At 39.1% G+C, this 22,303-nt stretch overlaps 1 protein-coding gene and 1 pseudogene across 2 annotated transcripts in view; one reads left to right on the top strand and one right to left on the bottom strand.

Moving 5' to 3' along the window:
* The window catches only part of AFF4 (ALF transcription elongation factor 4), a 57,923-nt gene that overhangs the window by 2,509 nt on the left and 33,111 nt on the right, over positions 1-22,303 (top strand). Inside the window, exons 2-6 of one of the 2 annotated variants that reach the window (XM_069483614.1) lie at positions 11,480-11,571; positions 12,012-12,138; positions 13,395-14,189; positions 16,653-16,697; positions 21,208-21,294. In XM_069483614.1, coding sequence (XP_069339715.1) covers positions 12,016-12,138; positions 13,395-14,189; positions 16,653-16,697; positions 21,208-21,294 — 1,050 coding nt within the window. In that variant the 5' untranslated portion in view covers positions 11,480-11,571; positions 12,012-12,015. The remainder of the gene's footprint in view (positions 1-11,479; positions 11,572-12,011; positions 12,139-13,394; positions 14,190-16,652; positions 16,698-21,207; positions 21,295-22,303) is intronic. The other variant, XM_069483613.1, reaches the window with a different exon arrangement.
* On the bottom strand, positions 3,167-4,976 carry LOC138393268 (V-type proton ATPase subunit e 1 pseudogene; annotated as a pseudogene).

Below are 22,303 nucleotides of genomic sequence, written 5' to 3'. Positions count from 1 at the left end.
TGGTAGTATTTTTCATAAAATCAAAGAGATGTTCTTAAATATTGAGGGCATACCTGGACAGTGACCCAGAAATACAGTGTGTATTATAAATATTGATAACTTAGATTTTATTTTTTTACTTTGGCTTTATTCTACTGATATCTTACTGTAAAAGCTTTCCTATATAATATAAAGGTTCCCTGCCTTCTTCCCTATCTTCATTATATTTTACCCATTCTTTTTTTCATTTTCTCTGATAAGTTGGAAGAATTCTATTTGATTTCTGGGAGGATGTTTGCCAGTCTCAAGTTATTGTGAAATAAGGTGTAGTTAGTGACTAAAGACTGCTTAAAGCTAACCTAACCTGTTGCCTTGATGCTTTTTCCCTTGGTTTAAGAAAAGCACCCCCACTTGTTATAACTCCTGTCCCCTCTTGGTTATGTGAGGCGATACTCTAGTAGGTGGAAGAGGGCAGCAACACATGCTACGCAGAGTTTTGGCTGATCATCTGCATTCCTGTTTGTCTTGATGTTCATTTTCCCTGGTGTCATATCCTGAGAATTTTCATGGTACCGGACACAGAAAATATCAGGACCGCTGAATTCAATTCCAAAGTATTCTAAAACATTTTAGTATTGGGGCTACTTATTCTATTTTTTGAAGAAACAGAATCTTATTTAAGATCTACCTGCTTCATCAGCTATAATTTTAAAAAATCTGTAACCTAAGGACTGTTTTAGGGAAGGCATTTCATGTAACTTTATCTCTCTTGGAGTGCCTAATGAACTGTGGTGTTGGCTTTTAGTCAGGGAGATGTGGCTTATTAGTGGGTACTGTTTTAAACTAATTATTTTGGTGATCATTTCCTAGGACAGGTAAAAGAACCTCATGTATTCTTTTCCCAAGGTTGTGTTTGGGGGAAAAAATCAGGGACTGACATGAATAGATTGCTCTGGAAAGCCAGTATAGTTTGATTATCCATCCAGATAAGGTAATAATCAGTACTGGGACTGGGCTCGCTGGGGTTGCTTCGATAGCTCTCCCAGGATTTTGTCAATTTGGAGTTGCCTAGTGAGTTATGACTTTTCCTTTTCACGTTATCATTAGGAAAGGGACAGTTTTATGGAGAGGTGACTATAGGTCAGCACGTTGCAGAGACTCACCTTCTCACCTTTTTGCAGTTGCTTCCAAAATTTCTTCCATGTGGAATATCATTTTCCTCGTTTCCTACCTGTTAAAATTTCACCATTTTTTAAGGCCCAATGCAAGTATCATTGCCTTCCTAAAGTTTTGCTTGATTATCGCCCTACTCCAATTGTGATCTACTACTTTGAATCTCCGCGCATCACTTTGTATCTCTTTTAATTATTTCTTATGCAGCTACCTTGAGACTGTATAGCCTCCTGGGTGATATGGAGAATAATGTATCAGGGAAGACACACTAGTAAAAGAAAGACTGTAAGTGTTGTAATACTTCATTATGTGTCTCTAAAAGATAAGGATTAAAACAATAATCAAAAATTGCTGGGTGCAGTGGCTTGGACCTGTAATCCCAGCTACTCAAGAGACTGAAGTGGGAGGATCACTTAAGCCTGGGAGTTGGTGGCTACAGTGAACTATGATTCTGCACTGTACTCCACCCACAGAGTGAGACCCCATCTCTAAAAATAAAACATATATATCACACTAAAAAAATTAATACCAATTCTTTAGTGTCATTAATATACAGTGTTCACATTTCCCTGGTTATAGTTTTGTTTTGTACAGTTTGCTTGGATCAGGATCCATATAAGGTCCATAAATTATATTGGATTTATATGTGTCTCAACCCTTTTTCTTTTTTTAATCAATAGGTTCCCCTCCATCTTTTCATTGTTGTTCCCATACATTTGGTTGGTTGAAGAAGCCAGGTCTTTGCCCTGTGAGATTTCTCAGAGTCTGGACTGGGCTGATTGCATCCCAGCGGTTTCATGTAATAGGTTCCCGTTGTATCCCAGTGGTTTTTTGCAATATGTTCATTTGTCCTCTGTATTTTCTATAAATTACTGGTTACATCGAGAAGCTTAATCTGATTCAGCCTTGAACTTTTTTTTTTTTTTTAATGCAAAACAATTCAGTGTCTTATTTAGGGATACACACACAAATAGTAAAAGTGTGAAGAAATTCCTGAGAATGGTTAACACCAAAATCAAAGTAGTGGGGACTTACAGGAGCAGAGAGAACCGGAGATGTGATCCAGGAAGAGTAGCCTTCAGCCATGGCGGTAATGCTTTATTTCCCAAGGTGGCGAGTTGGTGGATAACACAAGTGCTCACTGTATTGCTCCTTATACCTTTCGGGGTCACTTTTTATAAAGTGAATGATTGCTGAGGAAGTGGAGAATCCTCAAGAGTCCTTTTTGAGAAGCTCGGCCATGAAGGAGAACAGAGAGATACGGTGGCAGCTGTGGAGAGATACGGGGTCAGTGAAGACTTTTTTTAAAGAATACGTTTGAATGCTTCTGGAAAAGATTCGAGGGATTCGTTGAGTGGGGAACCTGTGGCCTCAAGGCCACATGTGACCCTCCAGATCCCCAAGTGTGGCCCCTCAGCCAAATCTAAACTTCACAGAACAAATCCCTTTATTAAAAGGATTTGTTCTGTAAAATTTGGATCAAGTCAAAAGGTTGCACTCAAGGATCCAGAAGGCCACATGTGGCCCCGAGGCCGCAGGTTCTCTGCCCCTTCATCCTGGAAATAGTTTGGTGTAATTCTGTTGGGACACATGGTCCCTTTGAACATGCCCTTCTACTGACCACCCAGTGGAGTCTGTTAGTCTTACGGCAATTTTAAAACACTTCGCTGATCCCCATGTTGTAAGCAGGCAGGAGCCATCTTCAAATCCACAGATTCCAAGGAGAGAGTAACATTTCTCAGGAGAACATCTTCTGTCTCAGAAGAGTGCATAAACATTTTGTGGAGTCAGCACAGTTTAGGTTAAGTAGGCACTTATTCATCAAAGTGTAAAAAAAGGTGAAGGAAAAATTGTAGAAAAAGATATTCAAATGTAATGTGAACATGTAAAGCAGCTGATGCCCAAAATAGGCAAGTCAAGGGGGATGCTCTGGGTTTGGAGTTGATTTTCCATCTAGAAGGAATTCTGTTCTTGTAACCTCAGTGATTAAGCACATTTGAGCATGTCTTCTTCCTCAAGACCAATGGTGCTTCAGGTACTAGATGGTTTCATTTTTCAACTGTGGTCTAAAAAGAAAATTCAGTTGGGTCAAAATTCCAATCAGCCAAAAGAAATAACAGCAAACTGAGTAGGTCCACAACTGCTCAGTAGTGATAACTCCCTTGTTAGGACCATTGAGGATGAATCAGGTTACAAAGAAGCCAACGAAGCCCCAGAACACGCTCCTCGCTCCTCACGATGAGAGGCACCGTGGAGCCGTGATGTGCCGGAGTTGCCTCTTGCTGATTTTTAATATTCTATTTTTTAATCTTGTCCAATAAGATGAGATCATTTGTGGAATTAAAGTTAGGGTTGGGGGAAAGTCATAGGACTCTATGAAATACTTGTGAGGAACAGAAACGAGCATTCACCAGAGAAAGACAGTACAGTTTCTGGAAACTTTGAGGACTAGTTGAGAGTGATTTATCAAACATGATAATGAGAAATTCAGATAACATAAAGATGTGATGTAGAAAGCAAAAATGGTATGAAATTGTTATCTTTGCTTTCATGTTTTTTACTACATTATTTTAAACCTGAAGGCTGTGGAAGTTGCTGACTAACTTTGGGGCATGGGTCCTTCTGTGCTAAATATTGTCTTGGGACCTGATGTTTTGTTAGTATTCGTTTTGATCTCCAAGTGTACAACTTCTGTTTCCCTGCCTTGCAGGAAGTGACCTCTTTAGACTCTCTCATAGGTGGAGAAATACTACCAAATGAGGCCAAGAGGGATTTCTGTACTCAGGAGGCTTTGTGCTTTAACATAGTGGATTATGGTGAAATTACAGTTTAGTAGCAGTTGTAATATACTGGGTTTGAAAATAATTGAAATCTTAGCTCAAGTCTCACATTTTGACTTTTGGAGTTTAAATCACTCAATGGTCTGGTAGTCAGATGGCCCCGTTTTTCAGAAGGATAGTTGTTCTAAGATACTAACTAAAAAAAAATTTGTAACTGATGTTGAGCTCTGCTTGAAAGGGGCAAGTTAAAGTACATGTTTTACTCTCTAAAGCGTTTTAAAATTGTTCTTTAAAATTACAAATTTAAAAAGTTATAGCCAGACACTGTGGTTTGTGCCAGTATTCCTAGCTACTCGTGAGGCTGAGGTGGGAGGATTGCTTGAGCCCAGGAGTTGGAGGCTGCAGTGAAATATGATCACGCCACTGTGCTCCTACCTGGGTGACAGAGCAACACCAACCTTGATAAAAATATAACTAATATGTGTAAAATACCTGTGTTTATAAAAAATTATAGGGAATGAATTTCCGATTCATTGGGAATGCACATTTAAATTTTTATTTTTACTATGTGCTCACTGTAATTTTTTTTTTTTTTTTTTGGTGACAGGGTCTTACTTGTCACCCAGGCAGGAATACAGTGGTGCCATCATAGCTCACTACAGCCTCTAACTCCTGGGCTCAAGCAATTCTACCGTCCTCACCTCCCAAGTAGCTAGGACTACAGGCGTGTGCCACCGTGGCTGGCCAATTTTAAAATTTTTTTGTAGAGAAGAGGTCTTGCTGTGTTGTCCAGGCTGGTCTGGAGCTCCTGGCCTGAAGCGATCCTCCCACCTTGGCCTTTCAAAGCACCACTGAGCCTGGCCGTTTATTTCTACTTTCTGTCTATTTGAATTTGCCTATTCCAGGTGCCCCATATTAAGTAGAATCATACAATATGTGCCTTTGTGTCTGACTTATTTCACATAGCATAATGTTTTCAAGGTTCATGCATGTTGTAGCATGTATCAGAATTTCATTCCTTCTTACGGCTAAGTAGTATTCCATTGCACATATATACTACATTTTTGCCCAACATTTCATCTGTTACTGGACACTTGGGTTGTTTCCATCTTTTGGTTACTGTGAACAGTGCTGCTGTGGGCAAGTGTACAAGGATATGCTTGAGTCCCTGCTTTCAGTTCTTTTGGGTATATACCTAGGAGTGAAATTGCTGGATCACATGGTAATTCTGTGTTAAAGTTTTTGAAGAACTGCCAAACTTGTTTTTCACAGCGGCTGCACCATTGTAGCTTGCCACTAGCAGTGCAGGAGGGTTTCAGTTTTTTTAAATCCATACCCATTAATTTCTGTTCGTTCGTTCGTTCTTTTTTTTTTTTTTTTTTTTTTTTTTTTTTTTTTGGTAATAGCTGTCCTAATGGATGGGGGAGTATTATCTCATTGTGATTTTTTTTTTTTTTTTGAGACAGAGTCTCGCTTTGTTGCCCGGGCTAGAGTGAGTGCCGTGGTGTCAGCCTAGCTCACAACCTCAAACTCCTGGGCTCAAGTGATCTTCCTGCCTCAGCCTCCCGAGTAGCTGGGACTACAGGCATGCGCCACCATGCCCAGCTAATTTTTCTATATATATTTTAGTTGGCCAGATAATTTCTTTCTATTTTTAGTGGAGACGGGGTCTCGCTCTTGCTCAGGCTGGTCTCAAACTCCTGACCTCGAGCGATCCACCCACCTCGGCCTCCCAGAGTGCTAGGATTACAGGCGTGAGCCACCGCGCCCGGCCTCTCATTGTGATTTTGATTTGCATTTCTCTAATAACTAGTATTTGCTATTTGTATATCTTCTTTGGAGAAATATTTATTCAGGTCCTTTGCGTTTTTTGAAATTGCGTTGTTTGTCTTGGCACTCTAGTTGAGAATCTCTTGTAATGTGAGGTGTATTTCTGAACTCTCCATTCTGTTTTATTAATCTATGTGTTTGTAGTGAGTTTTGAAATTGAGAAGTGTATGGCTTCCAACTTTGTTCTTTTGCAAGGTTGTTTTAGCTATTCCGAGTTTTTTGAATCTTACTGTGTATTTTAGGATTAGCTTGCCAATTTTGGCAAAGAAGTCAGTTTGGATTTTGATAGGGCTTGTGTTGAATGTGTAGGTCAATTTGAGGGAATAGTGCTGTCTTAACAATATTAAGTCTTCTGACTCTTGAACATGAGATGTCTTTCTGTTTGTTTAGGTTGTCTTTAATTTCTCTCAATAATGTTTTGTAGTTTTTGTAGTATAAATTTTGCACTTCTTTTGGTAAGTTTATTTTATTCCTTTTGATGATACAGGTTGAGCCTCTCTTACCCAAAGTGCTTGGGGCCAGATTCTGGATACAACCCAATTACCTATCAGAGGTTTCTAGTTAGATATTTAATAAATACTATACAGTCAAAAGAATGAGGTAGAATTCATATGTATTGCTGTGGAACTATATTCATTGTTTATTAAATGAAATTAGAAATAATCATTTCTATAGTGTAAAATACATATGGCTTATTATATGTTTCTCTTCAGAATGTTAATGTTAATTGTTTCTTTTGGTGGAGAAATTATTGGTGACTTTTACTTTTTTTTTTTTTTTTTTTGAGACAGAGTCACCCAGGCTCGAGTGCAGTGGTGTCATCACAGCTCACTGCAACCTCCAACTCCTGGGCTCAAGTGATCCTCCTGCCTCAGCCTCCCTAGTTCCTGTGACTAAAGGCACATGCCACCATGCCTGGCTAATTTTTTCTATTTATAAAAATATAAATAGGGGAGGGTCTCTCTTTTGCTCAGGTTGGTCTTGCACTCCTGACCTCAAGCAATCTTCCCACCTCGCCTTCCAGGAGTGTTAGGATTACGGGCTCCCAGGACCGTTTTTTTTATGAGCTCATGATAATGACATTTGTGAAGAGTCCAAGCCATTTTTGCAGACTGTTCCTCAATTTAGGTTTATATGTTCACTCATTAGATTCAGGTTAAATATTTTTAGTAGGAAGACTACTTATGTGGTGACGTGTCATGTGTCTTCAGTGCATCACATCTGGAGACACATGGTGTCAGTTTGTTCCATTATTGATGTTAAGTTTGATCAGTTGATTAAGGGGTAGTGCTTACTGTATTTCTCTATTTTAAAGTTTTTTTTCCCCTCTTTATAATTAATAGCCTGTGGGGAGATACTGAACATGCATTCTCCTCAAATTTTTCACCCAGTGGTTCTAGCATTTATTGGTGATTCTTGCCCCAGTTATTACTTTAGTGGCTGCAAAAACGTGACTTTCTAATCATTTTATTTCTTCCACATTTATTAATTGGCATTCTTCTATTACTTCCTCCCTGCTTTATTTCTCTTTATCTTATTTTTATTATAATTATGGACTTGGATTCTTTTTTATTTATTTTTTTTTGAGACAGAGTCTCACTCTGTTGCCCGGGCTAAAGTGCCGTGGCGTCAGCCTAGCTCACAGCAACCTCAAACTCCTGGGCTCAAGCGATCCTCCTGCCTCACCCTCCTGAGTAGCTGGGACTACAGGCATGCGCCACCATGCCCAGCTAATTTTTCTATATATATTTTTAGCTGTCCATATAATTTCTTTCTATTTTTAGTAGAGACGGGGTCTCGCTCTTGCTCAGGCTGGTCTCGAACTCCTGAGCTCAAACGATCCTCCCGCTTCGGCCTCCCTGAGTGCTAGGATTACAGGCGTGAGCCACCGCGCCCGGCCTGGATTCTTTTTTTATTTAATTGGTTATATTTCATTCTTGTCATTGTTCATTTTAATGCTCAAATGTTTTTAAATCTAACCAGTGAGAGCCCCTTAAGGCTGGTTCTGGTGCCCTTTTGATATGTCTTGTTGATCTAAAGGGAAAAAAAACTGAGAAAAAATTAATAAACGTAGAGTTTATTTGGGCCAAGTTTGAGGACTGCAACCTGGGAGCATACATTCAAGTTGCCCTGAATATATGCTCCAATTAACAGCAGTTACAAATGGGTTTTTAAAGGAAAAGAAGAAGTTCCTAAGTTGTTTACCAATAATTTACATTAAAAAAATACAAGGTGTTGATTTGCTGTATGTTGTTTTTTGTATCACAAGTTCCTGGAGCTTGAAGATGATGGATAAGGCAGCTAGTCTCGGAAAAAAGTGTTTTAAATAATTGCTATGCGGCAAGGGTGCAAGATGGGGGGGCCATGATTTCAGTCCCATACTCTTGTTTGTGTGGGTCTGATAAACTTTGTATAACTTACATAGCTCAGACTGCTTTGAGCTATTTTTGTTTTCTCAGTCTTCATCTATTTTGGAGCATTTTCTTACTGTTACAATAAGATTTTTTTGTTGCTCACATAATACCTTCCCTGCTGCAACCCTGGAATCAGGTCTTTTTCCAAGAAGTCCTTTTCCCTTTTAGTGAAGAACAACATTAGAAATCAAAATCTGGGTGCCCGGGGTGCTCCTTTCTGTTGGCGTACCGCTGCTCCTAGATTCTCTCAGTCGACAAAACTAGAGACCTTATATATACTTAGTATATACATACACGCACACACCATATATACATACCATATATATAATACACACACATACACATATATTTTTTAAACATGAGTTCATAGTACTTCTTTTAATTTCCAACCTCTTATGTTCTTTTTCTCTTTATTCCATTCTATTAATATATTTATATCTCTCTTCTCCCATAGTAAGATGACTGATTGCCCAAAAATCTCAATAAATTTGCTCAACTTGTTCAATCCATAGCAATGAAATTGCTATACCATTATCACTACTAGCACCAAACCTACCAAGTTGAAGACTTCTTTGCATTTCTTTGTGTCCATAGAATATTATTTATAATTAATGTACCTAGGAATACATAGCCATTGAAAAAAATCAATTAAAAAAACAACAAATAGTACTAAAAAAAATAAAAATTTAAAAAATATAATTAATCGACTCAATACAATTTACCTTAATTAAAAATTTTAGAGAGCCCTCCTTTCTACTTGCTAAGTTTCTTTTAGAAATTATTTAATCTAGTAGCCACAGATTTTGTTGTGATACAACAATTTGCTAATTTTAACTGAATCCTATTTCAGTACAATAGTTGCAAGTGTTCAGAGGGCTATGCTATTGCGATATTATAACATATATGTGCGTGTGAGTGTGTGTGTGTATGCATTTTTTTGGTTTTTGTCCATGGTTCCCGGGTCACAGCTCCTATAACCTTTGTAATTTCTTAAGTGACTAGAGCAGTAAGAATATCTTTTGTTAACATATTTGGCCTTTTATTCTTGTTTTCTGAAACAGCTCCAGAGCAATAAAGGTGAAAGACAATCTTTTGTTATTTGTAGCAAACTCTTCTCAACCACACCTGAGCTTATGTTAATGAAGTGGTTTTTGGAAATTCCCTAGATAACCATGTAGTGGGGGGAATGGTTGCCAGGGAAACCAACCTAGTGCTCAGAGGATTGGAACTCTGCCCCCCCATCTCTGGGGGGGATGGGCTGAAGGTTGGGTTGGCCACCAATGGCCAGTGATTTAATCAGTCATTCCTATGTAGTGAAGCCTCCTTAAAAACTCTGAAGGACTATGTTCAGGGGGCTTCTGGGAGGGGGGCACACCCTAACTCCTTACAGAATGAAGCTCCTGCACTCAGGATCCTTCTAGACCTCGTCCTCTGTAACTCTCACTGTTTGTTTGTATCCTTTAAAATATCCTTTATAATAACCAGGCAAATGTGTTTCCCTGAGTCCTGTAAGCTGCTGTAGCAAATTGATCAAACCGAAGGAAGGGGTCATGGGAACCCCACTTTTTAGCCATCAGTCAGAAGCACAGGTAAAACAACCTGGGGCCTGCCATTGGCATCGGAAGTGGGGGGCAGTCTTGGGGACGAGCCCTCAACCTGTGGGATCTCCAGGTAGAGTCGGAATTGAATTGAATTGAATTGAATTAGAGGACACCCAGCTGGTGTTCACTGAAGAATTGACTGCTTGCTAGATGTGGGGTCGGGGTGCCAGAAACCTGTTGTGTCAGAGTATAGTGTGAGAAAACTGAGTTTGTTTATTCCTGTATTCTCAGAGCTATGAAATAGTTTTTTGCCTGTATGGTAAAGGTACACTTCAAATTGACTCATTTAAATTTCTTGTTAATTTTAGTGGAGCTCAGATTACTGGAATTACTGCTTTTGGGGCAAACTTTATTTTATTTTAGGCAGAGATAGCGATGTTAAGAAACACAGGAAGAAAGAAATGGAACCCATAAATTAGATTAAAAAAAATAGGTGGGGGGGGCGGGGGAAAGAGAGTAAGAGCTGTAACTGGGATATTAATTCTTATAAACAGTGAGTTAATTTGGTAATGAGCTTCCTGGCAGCCTTTTTAAAAGGAAATATTCAGTTGGATCACTTTCATTGCTTAAGAAAAAGTTTCTTTGGCATTGAATTATAGAAAAAGTTTATTGTAGGAATCATATCTGTTTTTACAACAAATGTTTCTTGACTCTTAGTGCTGTTGAATATATAAAAATAAATCATGTTTTGAAGAAGTTTTCGGTGGTTTTCTGATCTTTCAGGACTTGCATTTAGGAAATTTAGACTCAGATATAAATAATTTTGTATGTTGGCAGCATCATAGCTCAGCAGGCCTATTTGAAACTTGTTAGTGATGTAAAATTATTAGTTGGTTCAAATATCCTGGAGGATAATATGTTCTTTGGTTTTATTCTCTGAATACTGAAGTATAGATGTTTTGTGGTATACATTAAAGAAAGATTAAAATACTTTGTGTGTGGTGTAAGGTGCTAAGTGCTAGGGAAACCAAAGAAATCATACTGTTTCTGTACCTTGCAATAGCTTATGTTTAAGCTTATGAGAATATTGTACAAGTAAAAAACAACTTGAATGCACATTCAAAGGAACATTCTTTTTTCCTAACATTAAATTGCTTTATTTGTGTAATACTAAATTGTGGGAATCAGGAAGTTTTATTTTTGGATGTTTGCTTTTTTTTACACTGTTCTAATAACTGATAAAAGATCCTCAAGAATATAGTGTTGGTTTTGCTGCTCATTCTAATTTTATAATTACAGTTTCCCCCAATCCTGATTAACTTAATTTTCTGCCTTGATTTATGAGTTATAGAAACGTTTCACACGTATAAGCTGATTTTTCCCTCTGGGCTCCAATAGGACTTTTTTGTTTTTGTTTCTTTAAACAAAATCAGTGAAGGTTGTTGCAGAGTCTGTGGTAATCAGTCCCTTGTCCCGGGCTTTAACAACCTTTGTCATCACTGTCTATTTAACCAAAATCCTTTCTGCTAAAAATAAACTATTTCCCTTGGTTTATTCCAGTGAAAATATGACATATCATCATGATTGTAGAGATGCCACTCCCATTTTCCCCTCAAAGGCTTTTTCTTTTTCAATATAATTTTAATTACTATTACTAATCCAAGTTAATTTTAGATTCTATTACTAAAAGCCTCAGTTTTGCCATTTATTGAGGTGTTAATTGAAATATTAATATATTTAGAGCAGAAATGTCGTTTTTTAGGGAATCTAGAGCAACAGCAAAGCTGAGGTCAAACTGCCATAAGGATGGACACCAAGGAAGCTGTGTTTGGGACAAAAAGAAATCAAGATAAGGTAGATGCAAAGTAGAGAAAAGAACTGGACCCTGGGGGGAAGGGGTGGTAGGTGGGAGTGGGTTATATGCTTTTGAAGGGTGAGAATAGATTTCTGAAGAGTAAGCCATGAAAGGCTTATAGGAAATATTGAGGATTTGGGTTTAAATACTACCTTCTCTCTGAATGTGTAAGTCTTAGCTTTTAGCTAGCAGAGTATTTTAAAAATTGGTAATGTTAAGTGTTTTGATGGGGTGGGTTCTTATATTCTGGGCTAGTATCTTCTCTCTGGATAGTTGTGGAAAAACCATTGCCAAAACCTACTTCCAGCACTAATGCCTGTTATTACTGGATAATCAAAAGGGAATCTCCGATTGAAGTGTTAAACTGACAAAATCAGTACAGAAAGTTTAATTTTTCCTTTTATTTTTGTGATGTAAAAATTTTTGTTTCTTTCCATAGCAACATGAACCGTGAAGACCGGAATGTGCTGCGTATGAAAGAACGGGAAAGGCGGAATCAGGAAATTCAGCAGGGCGAAGACGCCTTCCCACCCAGCTCTCCTCTCTTTGCTGAGCCGTACAAAGTTGTAAGTTGTCCTTTGAACTTTTTTTCCCCATTAGCATGACATTTTTGTTTTTAAAATGTTTTAGGCTGGGCGCGGTGGCTCACGCCTGTAATCCTTGCACTCTGGGAGGCCGAGGCGGGTGGATCGTTTGAGCTCAGGAGTTCGAGACCAGCCTGAGCAAGAGCGAGACCCCGTCTCTAAAAAAAAAAAAGTTTTAAACTTGAACTTTTATATTAGAATGGAATTATTATGAATACCACTTAACATTTTTTTTTTCCCGTCCTCTACGTAGAACATACTCTTTTGGGGTAAACTTTCCATGGAGTATGTGTACACAGAAAAATACGAAAAATGAGTGTTATGAATTGAGTAATTTTCACAATGTGAGCAACTTCATGTAATCAGTACTCAGATCAGGAAATAGAGCATTACCAGCGCCCTGCAAGTCCTCTTCCAGCCCCCCTCCCATTGCCATCCTGTCCCCTGAAATGTGGCCTAAATTGGCCTGAACATTCATCTCTGTGCTCCTCGCTGTACTACTGACCACAGGCAGGCATTTCATCTTTCTGAGCCTTGAATTAAATTAAAGTTTTGTGACTCAATTTGCACTGTCTGTTGTTTTCCAGGTGTTCTTTGAGTATAATGACAATAAAAGATGAATATTTCATAGATATTTTTGTTTCTCCTTGTTTCTTGCCATGTGCTTATTTACTTATTTAGTTTCAGAGACTATTGAGATTATTAATATGTTTGAATAAATGTGTTTTCAGTATCAGATTCTTTTTCTGTTATACTAGACAGTTGGTTATAACTAAATTTACTAAATTTTTGTTGTTGCTTCTAACTATAACATTGAATTATAAGGAATATAATGTTTTCATAGACTGGCAAAATATTTGGTTGGTTTATTGTGCTGGCCGGGAACTTAATTACATAAAGGCAGATTACTTTTTTGTTCTTTAAAAGATTTTTACTGCTGTTCTAGTATACTTGTTGGTGAAATTTGGATTTTTTTCCCCGTCCTGGGAGCTATTGTGTCTATGTCCTATTGAATGTTTGTATTTTAGCATGGCTATTTTTAGATACTTTTAAATGAATTTTTTTCACTATGGAAATTATATATTTGGAGTTTGCTTCTAGGTGTTAACTTTAAAATATGAGGTGATGTTCTCCCTTTGAAAAGTCCCTTTCCATTTGAAATTTGGAAAATTCATGTAGAAGCATATTTTATTTCTGATTATACTAATTGTTTAATTTTATTTCACTTTTTTTTGTAGACTAGCAAAGAAGATAAGTTATCAAGTCGTATTCAGAGTATGCTTGGAAACTACGATGAAATGAAGGATTTCATAGGAGACAGAGCTATACCAAAGCTTGTTGCAATTCCCAAGCCTACAGTACCACCGACGGCAGATGAAAAATCTAACCCAAATTTCTTTGAACAGAGACATGGAGGCTCTCATCAGAGTAGCAAATGGACTCCGGTAGGACCCGCACCCAGTACTTCTCAGTCTCAGAAACGGTCCTCAGGCTTACAGAGTGGACATAGTAGCCAGCGGACCAGTGCAGGTGGCAGTAGTGGCACCAACAGCAGCAGCCAGAGGCATGACCGTGACTCATATAGCAGTAGTGGGAGTGGTAGCCGGAAAAAAGGCCAGCATGGATCAGAATACTCCAAAGCACGCTCCTCCAGCCCTGGAAAACCCCAGGCTGTTTCTTCGCTAAGCTCCAGTCATTCCAGGTCTCATGGGAATGATCACCATAGCAAGGAACATCAGCGTTCCAAATCTCCTCGGGACCCTGATGCAAACTGGGACTCTCCTTCCCGTGTACCTTTTTCAAGTGCGCAGCACTCAAGTCAGTCTTTTCCACCTTCGTTGATGTCCAAGTCCAGTTCAATGTTACAGAAGCCCACTGCCTACGTGCGGCCCATGGACGGGCAGGAGTCCATGGAACCCAAGCTGTCCTCTGAGCACTACAGCAGCCAGTCCCACGGCAACAGCATGGCTGAGCTGAAGCCCAGCAGTAAGGCGCATCTCACCAAGCTGAAAATACCTTCCCAACCACTGGACGTAAGTCACACGTTTAGCATTGTGATTGTGCGAAGCAGTTGACCGTGAAATTGTCATTGAGCTCCAACTGCCCTTTGTCTTACTGGTAAAGAGCGTAAAAGTTTAAAGATGAAAAAAAAAGTTTAAAGACTTGTGAGTGACTCTCAAGTGGATCCATTGAGCTGTTAGCTTCCCCTCTTATGGGAAAACAGAATTCAGGATTTTAAATATTAAAATGACAAGTCAGTTATAAAAGCGTGATCCAGCAAGCAGTACCTTACATTTCCTCCTATTGATTTTATGGAATAACATATCATATTTTCTTTCATTCATTTTATTTAATTTTTTAATTTTATTTATTTATTTTTTTTGAGACAGAGTCTCACTCTGTTGCCCAGGCTAGAGTGCCGTGGCGTCAGCCTAGCTCACAGCAACCTCAAACTCCTGGGCTCAAGCGATCCTCCTGCCTCAGCCTCCAGAGTAGCTGGGATTACAGGCATGCACCACCATGCCTGGCTAATATTTTTTCTATATATTTTTAGTTGTCCAAATCATTGCTTTCTATTTTTAGTAGAGACGGGTTCTCACTCTTGCCCAGGCTGGTCTCGAACTCCTGAGCTCAAACAATCCACCTGCCTCGGCCTTCCAGAGTGCTAGGATTACAGGCGTGAGCCACCGCTCCCGGCCTTCTCTTTCATTTAAAAAGAAAATCAACTCCTCTGTTCTCACAGAGATTCTCATGAATGAGATGTGGGCCATGGTTTATGGTGGTAAATGTTGGGACTTTCGGGTTCATGGAGATAGAAATATTGTAGAGTTGGATGCTATAATCCTTTCCTCGGTCATATTTCAAGGATTGAAACAGCTGCTCCAGATTCATACTGGTGGTTAGAAATTTACAGTGTTTATAATGCTATTTTGAGAACATATAAAAAATTTTTCCCGTGGCCTTGGGAAACTCATTGTTACTGGCATCTGTCATCTAATTACTCCTCTCAAGAGAACAGTAAATTGGTAATTTGTTCATTCTTTAAACAACATGATCTTTAGAGTTAGACTTAAGTTCAGCTCTCTCATTCCTGTTTGTGCCTTAGAACTGCGGTCCCCAACCGCTTTCTTCCAAGCATCCCCTGACCCGGCGAGCTGGCAGCTCCCCTCTCCCGGCCATGGGCACGGAGGGCAGCCGGGCAGGGCCTCCTCGCTGCGGCCCTGCGCGAGGGAAGTCGGGGGCTCGCCCTGCAGGGGCCCCAACGCCACGGCTGGCGTAGACGGGCAGGGACAGGTGCACTCGGAGACCGAGTCCTGCCCGGACCGCGAATGTCTGTCCATGGCATTCGCCAAGCCGAGCACTGCCTTGGCCTTGGCCTTGGTCAAGCGCACCCAGCTCATTGGCGGTGTGAGAAAACGGGGGTCCACCCCAGGGCTGTGGAGACAGCCCTGCCCTTAGGGTGTTCCCCACCCCCTGGTGAGAGGAAATACGCAGGCAAGTTACCCATGGGGCAGGTGGTGAGGACAGGGACGGGTGGGTGCAGGGGCTGCACGCTGAGACTACAGTGACTAAACCTGCAAAGGTTGGGGACTGCTGCCTTAGAACAAGCAGCTTAACCTTTGGTGATTTAAGAAAGACTGTGTAGGCCGGGCGTGGTGGCTCACGCCTGTAATCCTAGCACTCTGGGAGGCCGAGGCGGGTGGATCGCTCGAGGTCAGGAGTTCGAGACCAGCCTGAGCAAGAGTGAGACCCCGTCTCTACTAAAAATAGAAAGAAATTATATGGACAACTAAAATATATATATAAAATATATATATATATATATATATATATATATATATATAAAAAATTAGCCGGGCATGGTGGCGCATGCCTGTAGTCCCAGCTACTCGGGAGGCTGAGGCAGGAGGATCGCTTAAGCCCAGGAGTTTGAGGTTGCTGTGAGCTAGACTGACGCCACGGCACTCACTCTAGCCCGGTCAACAGAGTGAGACTCTGTCTCAAAAAAAAAAAAAAAAAAAAAAAAAAAAAAAAAAAAGAAAGACTGTGTAAAATGTCCATGTTCCAGACCAGTAACCTTTCAATAATACTTGTTTTACTCTGTGTGTTAGTTTATGTGAAATGATATTTCTCAGTATTATGCTATGTTTTTGTATATAAATAAACTTTAAGATTTTGGGGTAGCTGCTCACCTGAAAAATTACATTTCAAAAATTATTCCCAATCTCTAAAGTATAAGAAAGGTAAAAATTTTAAAACCTTTGAAAAATATAAAGTTCCTCAAGCTGTGTATAATTTGGTAATTAGAATTTTCTGGTGCTTGAAATATTTGTATTTAAGGAAAATAGTCCAAAGATTCTAACTACTGTTCACATTTAGAGTAGTGGGATCATAAATACTTATTATGACATTTTTAAATCTGTGAAGCAAATACTAAAAATCTAGTAACAAATTACTCCAAATCTAATGTGTGCTTCTTTTTGTCTTGTCTTAAGGCATCAGCTTCTGGTGATGTGAGCTGTGTGGATGAAATTCTAAAAGTAAGTTTTTTTTTAATCATTTCAATTTTTAAAAAATTATGATAGTCTGCCATTCTCATACCCTCCTTCCATCTGTATTTCACAAAGGATCTGAAGCAACATATTGCTTATATGTATCACTTGATTGTGTCTGTCATAAATAATTGACTCTGTTCTGCTTATACTTAGGTTCTGAATCACGTGGTTTGTTTACCTTACTGTTTGCCTTCACAAAGCTGGGGGTTTTTTTGTTTTTAAGTGAAACAAATCCCAGTCCTAAGAGTTTGCCTTGAAAAGAGAAACCAAATACAGCTACACTTTCTCAGGCTTATCAGTTAATAATTAGAAGTGCTAAAAAAATAGTATTTAGAATGAAAATGCCTTGCTTTGTAATTCATGTGTACATACTACTCAAATACTATAGTAATAGACCTCCTGTGGAGTACTACACGTTTTGGATGTTTAATGGAATATGTTTAAAATTAACACATGACCAAAAAGTACATTCATCTGTTGGAAAAAGTCCAATGACTTAGTGAGTACTGATGACTGCTTTTTGCTTAGTAAACTGTTAGTCACATATTCCTTGTACTACTTTAAATTTTTTGTGAGCTCCTGAATTTGGTCTATATTCGGATTTCACTGTGTATACTTTCGAAAGACTACCTGCATCGGCTGCTCCAACTTTGTTCTCTCCCATTCCTTCCTTTAGCCCACTGTAATCTGCCTTTTGCCACCACGATTTTGCTGAACCTGTGTCTCTAAGGTCATTGTCCTCCCCCTCACTCAGGGACTTCATTTGGCTTCGTATTTTCTTGACTCTGCTGTTTAGTTTTGTATTTTTTCCTTCTAGAAACATTCTTTTTTCCTTGGCCGTTATGCTTCATTGTTTTTATTTCCCATCCACCTTTCTTGCCTTTCTTTCTCTGCCTTTTTGGAAACTTTGTGTCTTCTCTTCTCTCTTAAGTGTGGGCACATTGTTCTAGCCTCCTCTTTTCTTTCTGCTCTGACTTGCCTTTCCACCCTTCTTGGCTTAGACACCTGTTCAGTCTTCTCCCTTGCCTTGGCCTCCTTTGTGTTTTGGTTTAAGTCTCTTAATTGTTTTTTTAGCTGAGTTTCCATTTAAATTTCTCTTTGCTTCAAACTCAGGATGTCTAAAGCCGTACTTACCAGACTTCCTTCCGTTACTAATACCACCATTCTCCCATGCTTGTAAGTGTAGAATCCTAATTGTTTGTAACTTCTTCCTCCCATATTCTATTTAATCACAAAGCTGGATGTAGATTTTGAAATTTTTCGGGGAAAATATCCATTTCATTCTTTTCATTTCTGCCACCTGGAGCTTGAATCACTGGAACACAGTGCCTCACTCTGCCTCTCTGCCTCCAGAATCTCCCTGCTTATCTGTCTTGTGCATTGCTGCCAGATTCTTTACTTCAGTCCTTGGTCTTCGTAAATTAATTTTTTTCTTAGATATTTTCAGTGGCTCACTAACACTCATAGAAAGAATAGTGCCCAAATTTAACATTCCTGACTTTCCTAACGTTTTGCAATTCTGTTTGACTGCTTTTGCCAAATTGATTCCCCTAAGCCATATACTTTCTTGATCTTTTACCTCCTTAAAGTAAACTTTCTTGGAATGGGTTTCTCCTTCTCCTTCAGTTATATATACATTCTATTTTTCCTTATTTGTTTATTTATGAATGACAGGGTCTCAGTCTGTTGCCCAGGCTGCAGTGCAGTGGTGCAGTCATAGCTCACTGCAACCTCAGATTCCTATGGTGCCTCTCAGCCTCCGAGTTGCTAGGAGTGCAGGTGCATGCTACCATAAGTGGCTAATTTTTTGATTTTTTTGTGGAGGTGGGGTCTCACTATTTTGCCTAGGTTGGTCTCCAACTCCTGGCCTCAAATCCTCTTGCCTTGCCTCCCAAAGCGTTGGGATTACAGGAGTGAGCCACTGCACCCTGCCTCTGTTTTTTCTTAAATCCCAATGAAATCCTTCTTTCCCCTGTATCAGAGTATCAGGCCACAGTGATAACTAGTTCCTTTGAATCTCACATAGCATTTATTTTTTTAGTTGCCATGTATATAAAAGGTTTAAGGGAACATATGTCTTTTCCCCTGAATCTAAACAGTGTATGAAATTTTAGTACCTGGAAGATTTTCTTTCATTTAATTATCTCTTTGATGTTACTGACATCTACATTTTGTATATACAGGGGCTTGGCACATGGCCTTGAGTTAATAGGTGCTTAGTCATTTAATGGTAGTTGGAGAATTAAATAGATTTTCAATTGAGAGTATTTTGATATTTGAGATATAAAATGCCAGTGCTAAAAACCCGAGTTTTATGAGTTTTTGTTTCCCTTCCTTTTCCGCAATATATAGGGAACTTCCGGTCTGCATTCCCTTCTTGTTTTCTTCATATTTGTTAGTCATACTGTTTCTAGGAACCCCATCATGAGCTTAAATTTTTAACCTAAAAGTACGTTTATTGAAAAAAATAATTTATTAGTCCCAGGCATGCTAATTGAGCACCTACTATGCGTTAAGCACTAGGAATCCAGTGATGATAATGGTTGTACCTTTGAGCTGACATTCTAGAGGAGAGTGTAGGAAATAGTCAACTACATAATATTATATTGGGAGGCTAAATGCTGTTAAAATTAAAGCATTGTAAGAGGATAAAGAGCAGTTATGTGCAGATGGCTGTTTTAAGAGATTCAACTAGTAGAGACTGTATCAAATGCCCTTGTCTCCTTCCCCTTCTGTCTGTTGCCCAAAGGTAGTCATAAACATTTAGTAGGACATAGACTATGATTTGTATTTCTCACTTAACAAAATCCTACGGACATCATTTCATATCAGTAGTTAAATTTCTCATTTTAATGTCTGCTTATTGTTCCATTATACAGATGTCTGATAATTTATTTAATCAGTACTGTGTTGTTGGTGTCAACCTAAATAACTTCTACCATTCCTTCTAGAAGCGTTATTCTTTTCTTGACTGTTGTGCTTCATTGTTTTTATTTCCCATCTACCTTTCTTGCTTCTCTTTCCCTGCCTCTTTGGAAGCTTTGTGTCTTCTCTTAAGTATAGTTAAGTTCTTCAAGCTATGTATGGGGACTTAACTCAAGCTATACATAGCTTGAGGAACTTAACTATGCTTAGAAATAAAAAAAAAGATATTTATTTGGGAATAGAGTACTGCAATGGGAATATCCATGCCATAGTAAATTATGTGCATATTCAGGAGGTAAAGGAAGAGAAAGGTTTTTAAAGGAAGAAAACAAGGAAGATTACATAAATGTTATTGAAATAATTATCCTTGGCTGCAAAGAGTAGTAATTAGGGTGATGCCAGTCCAAGGTTGGGCAGACAGTTGCTGGGCAGATGTCCTTGCAGAAGTATGTTTTTAGGGTAATGTTTCAATGGCCTTTGTGCAAGGTTGTGGTTTTTGTAGAGTCTTTTTTGTTTATCAGGCTTACAAGCATGAGAAACTTCTTTTCATGGCCTTCCCCAGCTCTATTTGTCTGGGTTTTTTTTTTGTCTTTAGACATTAGTGACTCCATTTTGATTCTGACACCTTTCACTTTGAATATACCTAGGTTGTTTCCATTTTTAAAACGTATCTTTACAAAGCTGTGTGGGTATAGCTATAGGATGAATTCCTAGGCATTATACCACCTTTAATGTATGTATTTTCTCAATCTTACCTGATGGCTTACTTTGAACCAAATGCCAGAAATAAAATTCTCCCTCCTTATTCTGATACTTCTCTCTCTGGCTCCTCTAACATACACATTGTAATCTTACCTAAACCTCACGTGGACATACTGAACATATGATTAGACAGAAGGCATTGTATGAGATCAGACTTAGGGCCTTGCTTGTCTGTCTTCCTTTTCATGTGCTCTTGAAATCTCTCTTCTGACTTCTTTACCCGACAAAATTTTCCTATTCGTGCATGGCGAGACTTCATAAGATGAAATTCTGTGTCTATTGTTTACTAAGTATGTGACCTTGAATAAGTAACTTAACCTTTGCTTCATTTTTATCCTAAACAGAGTTAGAATAATAATGGCATCTACCTCATAATGTCATTGTGAGTACTTAGTGGGTAACAAGCGTAGCACACTCAGCAGTGTCTGGCCCATCAGAGGCACACAGCGCGTGCCGGCTGTTCTCCTCCTCATTATTCCCTTGCTCTCGCTCCCCCAGCAAAGCTCTTCCTTAGTAGTGTTTGATTGTGTGCCTTGTATTTGATTACAGGCTAATTTCTGTAATATTCACAGGTTCATCATCCTGACTGTAAACTCCTTAAAGCCAGGAGTGTTGATTATTTATTTTCCTATTACCTACCCCATAGTGCCTTGCACACAGTTGTGCTTAATTAATGTTTATTAACTAAATATGTAGAACTTTGGGGGAGCAATCATGAAACCAGTATTTATAAATACACATCTGGTTTTAGCTGTATAATTTTTATCCTTGACTTGGTTGAAAACAAACTGTAATAATTACATTTCAGGAGATGACGCATTCATGGCCTCCTCCTCTAACGGCTATTCATACACCATGCAAAACAGAACCTTCCAAATTTCCTTTTCCAACTAAGGTAAGTAAATAAAATGTGTCTTTGATACTATAAGAAAATTCTCATAAAATTCTAAATGGCTTGACTAAAATCATATGAATTTCAAATTGTCTTGCCATTCCCATTGTAGTGGGAGAGAGACAATAAGTGAATAAGTAGATAAGTTCAGGTAATGACAATTGCTGTGAAGGTAATTAAATAGGGTGAGGGGATTCAGAGCATCTTGGGTGGAGAGGTACTTAAGAAAGCTTTGGGCCGGGCGCGGTGGCTCACGCCTGTAATCCTAGCACTCTGGGAGGCCGAGGTGGGTGGATCGTTTGATCTCAGGAGTTCGAGACCAGCCTGAGCAAGAGCGAGACCCCATCTCTACTAAAAATAGAAAGAAATTATATGGACAGCTAAAAATGTATATAGAAAAAATTAGCCGGGCATGGTGGTGCATGCCTGTAGTCCCAGCTACTCGGGAGGCTGAGACAGGAGGATCCCTTGAGCTCAGGAGTTTGAGGTTGCTGTGAGCTAGGCTGACGCCACGGCACTCACTCTAGCCTGGGCAACAGAGTGAGATTCTGTCTCAAAAAAAAAAAAAAAAAAAAAAAAAAAAGAAAGAAAGCTTTGAAGGCATTATGGGGCAGAGACTTAAAAGGCATTGATGTTTATTACAGACTATTGTGGTATTCCAGGCCAGCGGTGGTAAGGGCTTCTCGAACCAGTGTTTGAAGAGCCCCTTTCTGCGGGACGTAGCAGTCATGCTGTGTCCTGTGGAAAGAAGCTCCTCAGACGACAGTTCCAAGCTCATCTAAAGTCAGCCTTGATTTTTTTTTAAACATTAATTTATACTTACACAAATAATACAAAAATACATTCTGCTTGTGAAAGTTTGATCAGGACCCCTAGTAATAGCCTTTCCCCAGTTCTGCCCCCTCCATCTCGCCAGAGCTCCGTTCATAGGTACCTTACAAGTCTCTTTATATGCATTTATGTACTTACATACAAGCATTTTCTCATTTATTTCTACACAGATATCTGTTCT

The sequence above is a fragment of the Eulemur rufifrons genome, chromosome 10, assembly GCF_041146395.1.
Source record: "Eulemur rufifrons isolate Redbay chromosome 10, OSU_ERuf_1, whole genome shotgun sequence".
Classification (NCBI taxonomy): Eukaryota; Metazoa; Chordata; class Mammalia; order Primates; family Lemuridae; genus Eulemur; species Eulemur rufifrons.
The sequence above is the reverse complement of the archived record's forward strand: the minus strand, read 5'-3'. Positions and strand labels throughout refer to the sequence as shown.